The following is a 13,662-nucleotide window of genomic DNA, read 5'->3' on the forward strand; positions in this document are numbered from 1 at the left end:
CTCACCACCCTCTGAGTGAAGAAGTTCCTCCTAATGCTCCCCCTAAACCTTTCCCCTTTCACGCTGAAGCCATGTCTTCTCATATTTATCTCTCCTAATCTATGTGGAAAGAGCCTATTCGCATTTACCCTGTCTATACCCTCATAATATTGTAAACCTCTATCAAATCTCCCCTCATTCTTCTGCACTCCAAGGAATAAAGTCGTAACCTGTTCAATCTTTCCCTGTAACTCAACTCCTGAAGACCTGGCAACATCCTAGTAAATCTTCTCTGCACTTTTTCAAACTTACTGATATCCTTTCTATAGTTAGGTGATCAGAACTGCACACAATACTCCAAATTTTGCCTCACAAATGTCTCATACAACCTCACCATAATATTCCAACTCCTATACTCAGTACTTTGATTTATGAATGCCAGGATGCCAAAAGCCTTCCTTACAACCCTGTCTACCTGTGACGCCACTTTCAGGGAATTATGTATCAGAACCCCCAGCTCCCTCTGTTCCTCCGCACTCTTCAGTGCCCTACCATTTATCGTGTATGTCGTACCTTGATTTGTCCTTCCAAAATGGAACACCTCACACTTGTCTGCATTAAATTCCATCTGCCATTTTCTGGCCCATTCTTCCAGTTGGTTCAGATCCCTCTGCAAGCTTTGAAAGCCTTCCTCGCTGTCCACAACGCCTCTATCTTAGTGTCATCCGCAAACTTGCTGATCCAATTTATCACATCATCATCTAGATCATTGATACAGACAACAAACAACAGTGATCCCAGCACAGATCCCTGAGACACACCACTAGTCACAGGCCTCCAGTCTGAGAAGCAATCATCCACTACCACTCTCACACAGCCAATTCAAATCCAGTTTACAACCTCTCCATGGATACCAAGTGACTGGATGTTTAGAACTAACCTGTTATGTGGGACCTTGTCAATGGCCTTACAAAAGTCAATGTAGACAACATCCACAGCCTTTCCTTCATATGCATTCTTGGTAACCTCCTCGAAAAACCCTACAGGATTCATTAAACATGGTCTACCACACACAAAGCCATGCTGACTATCTTTTATCAGCCCTTGGCTGTCCAAATCCTTGTATATCTGATCTCTCAGAACACCTTCCAATAATTTACCTTCTACGGATGTCAAGCTCACTGGCCTGTAATTACCTGGTGTACTTTTGGAGCCTTTTTCAAACAACCGAACAACTTGAGCTACCCTCCAATCCTCCGGCACCGCACCCCTGTCTGAGGACATTTTAAATATTTCTGCCAGGGCCCCTGCAATTTCTACACAAGTCTCTCTCAAGGTCCGAGGGAATATCATGTCAGGCCCGGGGGATTTATCTAACCTTATTCACTGTAAGGCAGCAAGCAGCTTCTCCTCTTTAATCTCTATATGTTCCATGACACTACTGTTTGTTTCCCTTAATTCCATATCAGCTATGCCAGTTTCCTGAGTAAACACTGATGCAAAAAAACTGTTTAAGATCTCCCCCATCTCGTGAGGCTCCACACAGAGACGACCACTCTGATCTTCTAGGGGACCAATTTTGTCCTTTACTATCCTTTTACTCTTAATATACTTGTAGAAACCCTTCGGGTTTACCTTCACATTATCTGCCAAAGCAACCTCATGTCTTCTTTTTGCCTTCCTGATTTCTTTCTTTAGTATTTGCTTACATTTTCTATACTCTTCAAGTACCTCATTTGTTCCTTGTTTCCTATAGCTGCTAAACACCTACTTAAGCAGATCGCCAATATCCCTTGAAAACCAAGGCTCCCTCTGCCTGTTAAATTTGCCTTTAATCCTGGCAGGAACATGCAAACTCTGCACTCTCAAAATTTCACCCTTGAAGGCGTTCCACTTACTGAATACATCCTTACCAGAAAACAACTTATCCCAATCCACTCTTCCCAGATCCTCTCTCATTTCCACAAAATTGGCCCTTCTCCAATTCAGAACCTTAACTGGTGGACCAGTCCTATCCTTATCCATAATTATCTTGAAACTAATGACATTATGGTCACTGGACCCAAAATGTTCACCTACACATACTTCTGTCACCTGACCTGTCTGGTTACTTAATAGGAGATCAGGTACTGCACCCTCTCTCGTTGATACCTCAATATATTGATTTAGAAAACTTTCCTGAACACATTTGACAAACTCCACGCCATCTAACCCTTCCTCAGAGTGGGAGTCCCCGTCAATATGTGGAAAGTTAAAATCCCCTAGGATTACGACTTTCTGTTTCTTACATTGCTGTGCTACCTCTCTACAGATTTGCTCCTCGAATTCTCTCTGACTACTGGGCGGTCTATAATACAACCCTATTAGTGTGCTCACAACTTTCCCGTTCCTCAACTCCACCCATATGGCCTCTGTAGACGAGCCCTGCGGGCTCTCCCGTCTACACACAGCTGTAAAATTCTCCCTGACTGGTAATGCCACTCCGCCCCCTTTCATCCCTCCCCCCTATCACATCTGAAACAATGGAAACCCGGAACATGAAGCTGCCAGTCTTGACCCTCTTGCAAACCAAGTCTTACTAATAGCAATAATGTCGATATCATCGTGCCAATCCACGCCCTAAACTCATCTGCTTTACCTACAATACTCCTCGTATGGAAGTAGATGCACCTGAGAACATTTCTATCATGTACAAACCATTGATATCTGTCTATACAAGCAGTCCTCGCATGACCCTTATCCTCCACCACCTCACTATCTGCTCTAACACTCTGGTTCCCCTCCCCCTGCAACCTTGTTTAAAACCCCCGGAGCAGAGCTTGCTAACCTACCGGCAAGGATGTTAGTCCCCTCCAGTTCAGGTGCAAACTGTCCAATTCGAACTGGTCGCACCTCCCCTGGAAGAAAGCCCAATTGTCCAGAAACATGAACCCCTCCCTCATGCACCATCCCCTCAGCCACGTATATAGCTGCATTATCTTCCTATTTCTAGCCTCACTAGCACGTGGCACAGGTAGCAATCCTCCTGTGAGATCTCGCTTTCCCATCCCCCTTTCATCCTCTGGGCTCTCTGTTCCCACTCCCCCTTCCTTCCAACTATTGGATCTCTCCTCAGCATCCCCCTTCCTCCTGTGGGGAATCTCTCCTACTCATCCCCCAACCTCCTGTATGATCTTGCTTCCCCACCCACTTCCTCCTGTCTCGTCTCTCGTCCCCATGCCCGATCATCCTATGGGATCTCTATTCCCCATTCCACTTCCTCCTGTGGGATCTCTCTCTCCCAATCCCCCTTCCTCCTGTGGGATCTCTCTTCCCAATCCACCTTCCTCCTGTGGGATCTCTCTTCCCCATCCCCCTTCCTCCTGTGGGATCTCTTCCCCAACCCCCTTCCTCCTGTGGGATCTCTCTTCCCCATCCCCCTTCCTTCTGTGGGATCTCTCCTCCCCATCCCCCTTCCTCCTGTGGGATCTCTTCCCCCATCCCCCTTCCTCCTGTGGGATCTCTCTTCCCCATCCCCCTTCCTCCTGTGCGATCTCTTCCCCATCCCGTTTCTTCCTTTGAGATCTCTCTTCCCAATCCCCCTTCCTCCTGTGGGATCTCTCTTCCCCAACCCCCTTCCTCCTGTTGGAACTCTCTTCCCCAGCCCCCTTCCTCCTGTGGGATCTCTCTTCCCCGTCCCCCTTCCTCCTGTGGGATCTCTCTTCCCCATCCCCCTTCCTTCTGTGGGATCTCTCCTCCCCATCCCCCTTCCTCCTGTGGGATCTCTTCCCCCATCCCCCTTCCTCCTGTGGGATCTCTCTTCCCCATCCCCCTTCCTCCTGTGCGATCTCTTCCCCATCCCGTTTCTTCCTTTGAGATCTCTCTTCCCAATCCCCCTTCCTCCTGTGGGATCTCTCTTCCCCAACCCCCTTCCTCCTGTTGGAACTCTCTTCCCCAGCCCCCTTCCTCCTGTGGGATCTCTCTTCCCCGTCCCCCTTCCTCCTGTGGGATCTCTCTTCCCCATCCCCCTTCCTTCTGTGGGATCTCTCCTCCCCATCCCCATTCCTCCTGTGGGATCTCTTCCCCCATCCCCCTTCCTCCTGTGGGATCTCTCTTCCCCATCCCCCTTCCTCCTGTGGGATCTCTCTTCCCCATCCCCCTTCCTCCTGTGCGATCTCTTCCCCATCCCGCTTCTTCCTTTGAGATCTCTCTTCCCTATCCCACTTCCTCTTGTGGGATCTCTTCCCCAACCCCCTTCCTCCTGTGGGATCTCGCTTCCCCATCCCCCTTCCTCCTTTGGGATCTCTCTTCCCCATCCCCTTCCTCCTGTGGGATCTCTTCCCCAACCCCCTTCCTCCTGTGGGATCTCTCTTCCCCATCCCGCTTCCTCCTCTGGGATCTCTTCCCCAACCCCCTTCCTCCTGTGGGATCTCTCTTCCCCATCCCTTTAGCTTAGGTGGGTCTATTTCGCTGTATCCCATTGACATTTCTGCATTTTGGTCAGAAACACTTTTCTCTCCATCGGGGAATGGGACAGAATATGTGGGGTTTAGAGGGTCACACCGACAGACGAAATTACCGACATTCGGTAAATACACTGGAGTGAGGGACAGTGACAGTGATGGGAACTCCGATCAGTGATTCACTGGACAGTTTAATGTTTCCTGAAATATCCGAGTGACAGAAATTCCCCCAGACCCACGGTTTGAATCAGTTTGTTTATCAATCTGTCTGTTTGTGTTTAGACTTGGGCATAATGACCTGGGAGATTCAGGAGTGAAACTGGTGTCTGCGGCTCTGAGGAACCCGGAGAGTAAAATACAGGAACTGGGGTAAGTACCAGACTGTGGGAGATTGTGTTTACAGTCACTGGGTGTCTGACACTGGACATTAATGTGATCAGCAGAAACATAGAAAACATACAGGACAATACAGGCCCTTCGGCCCACAAAGCTGTGCTGAACATGTTTCTACCTTAGAATTACCTCGGTTTTACCCATAGCACTCTAAACTTCTAAGCTCCATGTAGCCATGCTGGAGTTTAAAGTTTTCGCCTCCAGCAACCCATTCTTAAAACTATGCCCTCTCGTGCTAGCCATTTCAGCCCTGGGGAGAAGACTCTGACGAATCACACGATCAATGCCTCTCATTATCTTGTACACCTCTATCAAATCACCTCTCATCCTCCGTCTCTCCAAGAGAAAAGGCCGAGATCACTCAACCTGTTCTCATAAGGCATGCTCCCTAATCCAGGCAACATCCTTGTAAATCTCCTCTGCACCCTGTCTATGGATTCCACATTTCACATCCTCCTCCTCGGAGATTGCTACCCATTCCTCTTCTACCTGTGGAATCTTTCTTCCACATACCCTTCCTCCTGTGGGATCTCTCTTCCCACTCGCCCTTCCTCCTGTGGGATCTCTCTTCCCCATCCCCCTTCCTACTGAGGGATCTCTCTTCCCGATCCACTTCCTCCTGTGGGATCTCTCCTCCCCATCCCCTTCCACCTGTGGGATCTCTCTTCCAAAACCCCATTCCTCCTGTGGGATCTGTCTTCCCAATCCCCCTTCCTCCTCTGGGATCTCTCTTCCCCATCCCCCTTCCTCCTGTGGGATCTCTCTTCCCAATCTCCCTTCCCCATGTGGGAACTCTCTTCCCCATCCCCCTTCCTCCTGTGGGATCTCTTCTCAAACCCCCTTCCTCCTGTGCGAGCTCTCCTCCCCATTCGCCTTCGTCCTGTGCGATCTCTCCTCCCGATCCCCCTTCCTCCTGTGCGCTCTCCTCCCCATCCCCCTTCCTCATGTGCGATCTCTCTTCCCCATCCCCCTTCCGCCTGTGGGATCTCTTCTCCCCATCCCCCTACTCCTGACGGAACTCTCTTCCCCATCCCCTTCCTACTGAGGGATCTCACTTCCCCATCCCCTTCCTCCTGTGCGATCTCTCCTCCCCATCCCCTTCCTCCTGTGGGATCTCTCTTCCCCAACCCCATTCCTCCCGTGGGATCTCTCTTCCCAATCCCCCTTTCTCCTTTGGAATCTCTCTTCCCCATCCCCCTTACTCCTGTGGGATCTCTCTTCCCAATCCCCCTTCCTCCTGTGGGATCTCTCTTCCCCGTACCCCTTCTTCCTGTGGGATCTCACCTCCCCATCCCCCTTCATCCTGTGGGATCTCTCCTCCCCATCCCCCTTCCCCATATGGGAACTCTCTTCCCCAGCCCCCTTCCTCCTGTGGGACCTCTCCTCCCCATCCCATTTCCTCCTGTGGGATCTCTCTTCCCCATACCCCTTCGTCCTGTGCGATCTCTCCTCCCCATCCACCTTCGTCCTGTGCGATCTCTCCTCCCCATCCCCCTTCCGCCTGTGGAATCTCTTCTCCCCACCCCACTCCTCCTGACGGATCACTCTTCCCCATCCCCTTCCTACTGAGGGATCTCTCCTCCCCATTCCCTTCCTCCTGTGGGATCTCTCTTCCCCAACCCCTTCCTCCTGTGGGATATCTCTTCCCAATCCCCCTTCCTCCTTTGGGATCTCTCTTCCCCATCCCCCTTCCTCCTGTGGGATCTCTCTTCCCAATCCCCCTTCCTCCTGTGGGATCTCTCTTCCCCATCCCCCTTCCTCCTGTGGGAACTCTCTCTTCCCAATCCCCCTGTGGGATCTCTCTTCCCAATCCCCCTTCCTCCTGTGGGATCTCTCTTCCCAATCCCCCTTCCTCCTGTGGGATCTCCCCTCCCCGTCCCCCTTCCTCCTGTGGGACCTCCCCTCCCCGTCCCCATTCCTCCTGTGGGATCTCTTCCCCGTCCACCTTCCTCCTGTGGGTTCTCCCCTCCCCGTCCACCTTCCTCCTGTGGGATCTCTCCTCCCAGTCCACCTTCCTCCTCTGGGATCTCTCCTCCCCGTCCCCCTTCCTCCTGTGGGGACTCTCGGCCCCGTCCCCCTTCCTCCTGTGGGATCTCCCCTCCCCGTCCCCCTTCCTCCTGTGGGATCTGCCCTCCCCGTCCCCCTTCCTCCTGTGGGGTCTCTCCTCCCCGTCCCACTTACTCCTGTGGGGTCTCTTCTAACCGTCCCCCTTCCTCCTGTGGGGACTCTCCTCCCTGTCCCCCTTCCTCCTGTGGGATCTCTCCTCCCCGTACCCCATCCTCCTGTGGGATCTCTCCTCCCCGTCCACCTTCCTCCTGTGGGATTTCTCCTCCCCGTCCACCTTCCTCCTGTGGGATCTCTGCTCCCCGTCCACCTTCCTCCTGTGGGATCTCTCCTCCCCGTCCACCTTCCTCCTGTGGTATCTCTCCTCCCCGTCACCCTTCCTCCTGTGGGATCTCTCTTCCCCGTCACCCTTCCTCCTGTGGGATCTCTCCTCCCCGTCCACCTTCCTCCTGTGCGATCTCTCCTCCCCATCCCCCTTCCGCCTGTGGAATCTCTTCTCCCCACCCCACTCCTCCTGACGGATCACTCTTCCCCATCCCCTTCCTACTGAGGGATCTCTCCTCCCCATTCCCTTCCTCCTGTGGGATCTCTCTTCCCAATCCCCCTTCCTCCTGTGGGATCTCTCTTCCCCATCCCCCTTCCTCCTGTGGGAACTCTCTCTTCCCAATCCCACTGTGGGATCTCTCTTCCCAATCCCCCTTCCTCCTGTGGGATCTCTCTTCCCAATCCCCCTTCCTCCTGTGGGATCTCCCCTCCCCGTCCCCCTTCCTCCTGTGGGATCTCTCCTCCCCGTCCACCTTCCTCCACGTGGGATCTCTCCTCCCCGTCCCCCTTGCTCCTCTGGGATCTCCCCACCCCGTCCCCCATGCTCCTCTGGGATCTCCCCACCCCGTCCCCCTTGCTCCTCTGGGATCTCCCCTCCCCGTCCCACAACCTCCTTTGGGATCTCCCCTCCCCGTCCCTCTTCCTCCTGTGGGATCTCCCCACCCCGTCCCCCTTCCCTCTGTGGGATCTCCCCACCCAGTCCCCCATCCTCCTGTGGGATCTCCCAACCCCGTCCCCCTTCCTCCTGTGGGATCTCTCCTGCCCGTCCCCCTTCCTCCTGTGGGGTATCTCCTGCCCGTCCCCCTTCCTCCTGTGCGGTCTCTCCTGCCCGTCCCCCTTCCACCTGTGGGGTCTCTCCTCCCCGTCCCCCTTCCTCCTGTGGGGTCTCTCCTCCCCGTCAGCCTTCCCCCTGTGGGATCTCCCCTCCCCGTCACCCTTCCCCCTGTGGGATCTCCCCTCCCCGTCACCCTTCCCCCTGTGGGATCTCCCCTCCCCGTCCAACTTCCCCCTTTTGGATCTCTCCTCCCCGTCCAACTTCCCCCTGTGGGATCTCTCCCCCCCGTCCTTCCTCCTGTGTGGTCTCTCCTCTCCGTCCACCTTCCTCCTGTGTGGTTTCCCCTCCCCGTCCCCCTTCCTCCCGTGGGTTCTCTCCTCCCTGTCCCTCTTTCTCCTGTGGGATCTCCCCTCCCCATCCACCTTCCTCCTGTGGGATCTCCCCTCCCCGTCCACCTTCCTCCTGTGGGATCTCTGCTCCCTGTCCTCCTTCCTCCTGTGGGATCTCTTCCCCGTCCCCCTTCCTCCTGTGGGATCTCTTCCCCGACCCCCCTCCTCCTGTGGGAACTCTGCTCCCCGTCACCCCTCATCCTGTGGGATCTCTCCTCCCCGTCCCGCTTCCTCCTGTGGGATCTCTGCTCCCCGTCCCCCTTCCTCCTGTGGGGTCTCTCCTCCCCGTCCCCCTTCCTCCTGTACGGTCTCTCCTCCCCGTCCCCTTCCTCCTGTGGGGTCTCTCCTCCCCGTCCCCCTTCCTCCTGTGGGGTCTCTCCTCCCCGTCACCCCTCATCCTGTGGGGTCTCTCCTCCCCGTCCCGCTTCCTCCTGTGGGGTCTCTCCTAACCGCCCCACTTGCTCCTGTGGGGACTCTCCTCCCCGTCCCCCTTCCTCCTGTGGGATTTCTCCTCCCCGTCCACCTTCCTCCTGTGGGATCTCTCCTCCCCGTCCACCTTTCTCCTGTGGGATCTCTCCTCCCCGTCCACCTTCCTCCTGTGGGATCTCTCCTCCCCGTCCACCTTCCTCCTGTGGGATCTCTCCTCCCCGTCCACATTCCTCCTGTGGTATCTCTCCTCACCGTGACCCTTCCTCCTGTGGGATCTCTCTTCCCCGTCACCCTTCCTCGTGTGGGATCTCTCCTCCCCGTCCACCTTCCTCCTGTGGGATCTCTCCTCCCCGTCCACCTTCCTCCTGTGGGATCTCTCCTCCCTGTCCACCTTCCTCCACGTGGGATCTCTCCTCCCCGTCCCCCTTGCTAATCTGGGATCTTCCCACCCCGTCCCCCATGCTCCTCTGGGATCTCCCCACCCCGTCCCCCTTGCTCCTGTGGGATCTCCCCTCCCCGTCCCACAACCTCCTTTCGGATCTCCCCTCCCCGTCTCCCTTCCTCCTGTGTGATCTCCCCACCCCGTCCCCCTTCCCTCTGTGGGATCTCCCCACCCCGTCCCCCTTCCTCCTGTTGGATCTCCCAACCCCGTCCCCCTTACTCCTGTGGGATCTCTCCTGCCCGTCCCCCTTCCTCCTGTGTGGTATCTCCTGCCCGTCCCCCTTCCTCCTGTGCGGTCTCTCCTGCCCGTCCCTCTTCCACCTGTGGGGTCTCTACTCCCCGTCCCCCTTCCTCCTGTGGGGTCTCTCCTCCCCGTCACCCTTCCCCCTGTGGGATCTCCCCTCCCCGTCACCCTTCCCCTTGTGGGATCTCCCCTCCCCGTCACCCTTCCCCCTGTGGGATCTCCCCTCCCCGTCCAACTTCCACCTTTTGGATCTCTCCTCCCCGTCCAACTTCCCCCTGTGGGATCTCTCCCCCCCGTCCAACTTCCTCCTGTGTGGTCTCTCCTCCCCGTCCACCTTCCTCCTGTGGGATCTCTCTTCCCAATCCCACTTCCTCCTCTGGGATCTCTCTTCCCCATTACCCTTCCACCTGTGGGATCTCTCTTCCCCAGCACCCTTCCTCCTGTGGGACCTCCCCACCCCGTCCCCATTCCTGCTGTGAGACCTCTCCTCCCCGTCCCCCTTAGTCCTGTGCGAACTCTCCTCCCCGTCCCCCTTCCTCCTCTTCGATCTCTCCTACCCGTCCCCGTTCCACCTGTGGGGTCTCTCCTCCCCGTCCCCCTTCCTCCGGTGGGGTCTCTCCTCCCCGTCCCTCTTCCTCCTGTGGGGTCTCTCCTCCCCGTCACCCTTCCTCCTGTGGGGTCTCTCCTCTCCGTCCCCCTTCCTCCTGAGGGGTCTCCCTTCCCCGTCCCCCTTCCTCCTCTGGGATTTCCCTTCCCCATCCCCCTTCCCCCTCTGGGATCTCCCCTCCCCGTCCCCCTTGCTCCTGTGGGATCTCCCCTCCCCGTCCCACAACCTCCTTTGGGATCTCCCCTCCCCGTCCCCCTTCCTGTGGGATCTCCCCACCCCGTCCCCCTTCCCTCTGTGGGATCTCCCCACCCCGTCCCCCTTCCTCCTGTGGGATCTCCCAACCCCATCCCCCTTCCTCCTGTGGGATCTCTCCTGCCCGTCCCCCTTCCTCCTGTGGGGTATCTCCTGCCCGTCCCCCTTCCTCCTGTGCGGTCTCTACTGCCCGTCCCCCTTCCTCCTGTGGTATCTCTCCGCCCCGTCACCCTTCCTCCTGTGGGATCTCTCTTCCCCGTCACCCTTCCTCCTGTGGGATCTCCCCTCCCCGTCCACCTTCCTCCTGTGGGATCTCTGCTCCCTGTCCTCCTTCCTCCTGTGGGATCTCTTCCCCGTCCCCCTTCCTCCTGTGGGATCTCTTCCCCGACCCACCTCCTCCTGTGGGATCTCTCCACCCCGTCCCCCTTCCTCCTGTGGGATCTCTCCTCCCCGTCCCCCTTCCTCCTGTGGGGTCTCTCCTCCCCGTCCCCCTTCCTCCTGTACGGTCTCTCCTCCCCGTCCCCCTTCCTCCTGTGGGATCTCCCCTCCCCGTCCCCCTTCCTCCTGTGGGGTCTCTCCTCCCCGTCCCCCTTCCTCCTGTGGGGTCTCTCCTCCCCCTCACCCCTCATCCTGTGGGGTCTCTCCTCCCCGTCCACCTTCCTCCTGTGTGGTCTCTCCTCCCCGTCCCCCTTCCTCCTGTGGGGTCTCTCATCCCCGTCCCCCTTCCTCCTGTGGGATCTCCCTTCCCCGTCCCACTTCCTCCTGAGGGATCTCTCCTCCCCGTCCCCCTTCCTTCTGTGGGGACTCTCCTCCCCGTCCCCCTTCCTCCTGTGGGGTCTCACTTCCCCGTCCCCCTTCCACCTGTGGGGTCTCTCTTCCCCATCACCCTTCCTCCTGTGGGATCTCTCTTCCCCATCCCCCTTCCCCCTGTGGGATCTCACCTCCCCGTCCACCTTCCTCTTGTGGGATCTCTGCTCCCTGTCCACCTTCCTCCTGTGGGATAATCTCCTCCCCGTCCACCATCCTCCTGTGGGATCTTTCCTTCCCGTCCACCTTCCTCCTGTGGGGTCTCCCCTCCCCGTCCCCCTTCCTCCTGTGGGGTCTCCACTCCCCGTCCCCCTTCCTCCTGTGGGATCTCCCCTCCCCAATCCCCTTCCTCCTGTGGGGTCTCCTCCCCGACCCCCTTCCCCCTGTGGGATCTTCCCTCTCCGTCCCCGTTCCTCCAGAGGGATGTCTCCTCCTCGTCCCCCTTCCTCCTGTGGGATCTCTCTTCCCAATCCCCCTTACTCCTTTGGGATCTCTCTTCCCCATCACCCTTCCTCCTGTGGGATCTCTCTTGCAAATCCCCCTTCCTCCTGTGGGACCTCCCCAACCCGTCCCCATTCCTGCTGTGAGACCTCTCCTCCCCGTCCCCCTTCCTCCTGTGGGAACTCTCCTCCCCGTCCACTTTCCTCCTGTGGGATCTCTCCTCCACGTCCACCTTCCTGCTGTGGTATCTCCCCTCCCCATCCCCCTTCCGCCTGTGGCTCTCCTCACCGACCCCCTTCCTCCTGTGGGGTCTCCTCCCCGACCCCCTACCTCCTGTGGGGTCTCTCCTCCCCGACCCCCTTCCTCCTGTACGGACTCTCCTCCAGGTCCCCCTTCCACCTGAGAGGTCTCTCCTCCTCGTCCCCCTTCCTCCTCTGGGATCTCTCTTCCCCATCACCCTTCCTCCTGTGGGATCTCTCTTCCCCATCACCCTTCCTCCTGTGGGACCTCCCCACCCCGTCCCCATTCCTGTTGTGAGACCTCTCCTCCCCGTCCACCTTCCTCCTGTGGGAACTCTCCTCCCCGTCCACTTTCCTCCTGTGGGATCTCTCTCCCCGTCCACCTTCCTGCTGTGGTATCTCCCCTCCCCGTCCCCCTTCCTCCTGTGGGGTCTCCTCACCGACCCCCTTCCTCCTGTGGGGTCTCCTCCCCGACCCCCTTCCTGCTGAGGGATCTCTTCTCCCCGTCCCCCTTCCTCCTGAGGGATCTCCTCCCCGTCCCCCTTCCTCCTGTGGGGTCTCTCCTCCCCGTCCCCCTTCCTCCTGAGGGATAATCCTCCCCGTCCCCCTTCCTCCTGAGGGATCTCTCCTCCCCGTCCCCCTTCCGTCTGTGGGGACCCTCCTCCCCATCCCCCTTCCTCCTGTGGGGTCTCACTTCCCCGTCACCCTTCCTCCTGTGGGGTCTCTCTTCCCCATCACCCTTCCTCCTGTGGGATCTCTCTTCCCCATCCCCCTTCCCCCTGTGGGATCTCTCCTCCCCGTCCACCTTCCTCTTGTGGGATCTCTGCTCCCTGTCCACCTTCCTCCTGTGGGATAATCTCCTCCCCGTCCACCTTCCTCCTCTGGGATCTCCCCTCCCCGTCCCCGTTCCTCCTGTGGGGTCTCCTCCCCGACCACCTTCCTCCTGTACGGTCTCTCCTCCCCGACCCCCTTCACCCTGTGGGATCTCCCCTCCCCGTCCCCGTTCCTCCTGAGGGATGTCTCCTCCTCGTCCACCTTCCTCCTGTGGGATCTCTCTTCCCAATCCCCCTTCCTCCTTTGGGATCTCTCTTCCCCATCCCCCTTCCTCCTGTGGGATCTCTCCTCCCCATCACCCTTCCTCCTGTGGGATCTCTCTTCCCCATCACCCTTCCTCCTGTGGGACCTCCCCACCCCGTCCCCATTCCTGCTGTGAGACCTCTCCTCCCCGTCCCCCTTCCTCCTGTGGGGTCTCTCCTCCCCGTCCCCCTTCCTCCTGAGGGATCTTCCTCCCCGTCCCTCTTCCTCCTGAGGGATCTCTCCTCCCCGTCCCCCTTCCGTCTGTGGGGACCCTCCTCCCCATCCCCCTTCCTCCTGTGGCGTCTCACTTCCCCGTCACCCTTCCTCCTGTGGGGTCTCTCTTCCCCATCACCCTTCCTCCTGTGGGATCTCTCTTCCCCATCCCCCTTCCCCCTGTGGGATCTCTCCTCCCCGTCCACCTTCCTCTTGTGGGATCTCTGCTCCCTGTCCACCATCCTCCTGTGGGATAATCTCCTCCCCGTCCACCTTCCTCCTGTGGGATTTTTCCTTCCCGTCCACCTTCCTCCTGTGGGGTCTCCCCTCCCCGTCCCCCTTCCTCCTGTGGGATCTCCCCTCCCCAATCCCCTTCCTCCTGTGGGGTCTCCTCCCCGACCCCCTTCCCCCTGTGGGATCTTCCCTCCCCGTCCCCGTTCCTCCAGAGGGATGTCTCCTCCTCGTCCCCCTTCCTCCTGTGGGATCTCTCTTCCCAATCCCCCTTCCTCCTTTGGGATCTCTCTTCCCCATCCCCCTTCCTCCTGT

At 57.7% G+C, this 13,662-nt stretch overlaps 1 protein-coding gene across 1 annotated transcript in view; it reads left to right on the forward strand.

Moving 5' to 3' along the window:
• Positions 1 to 13,662, forward strand: part of LOC132388932 (NACHT, LRR and PYD domains-containing protein 3-like) — a 76,493-nt gene that overhangs the window by 42,159 nt on the left and 20,672 nt on the right. Inside the window, exon 9 of the mRNA XM_059961339.1 lies at positions 4,704 to 4,790. Within this exon, the coding sequence (XP_059817322.1) occupies positions 4,704 to 4,790 (87 nt within the window). The remainder of the gene's footprint in view (positions 1 to 4,703; positions 4,791 to 13,662) is intronic.

This window comes from Hypanus sabinus, unplaced genomic scaffold (assembly GCF_030144855.1).
Source record: "Hypanus sabinus isolate sHypSab1 unplaced genomic scaffold, sHypSab1.hap1 scaffold_436, whole genome shotgun sequence".
In the NCBI taxonomy this organism is placed as follows: Eukaryota; Metazoa; Chordata; class Chondrichthyes; order Myliobatiformes; family Dasyatidae; genus Hypanus; species Hypanus sabinus.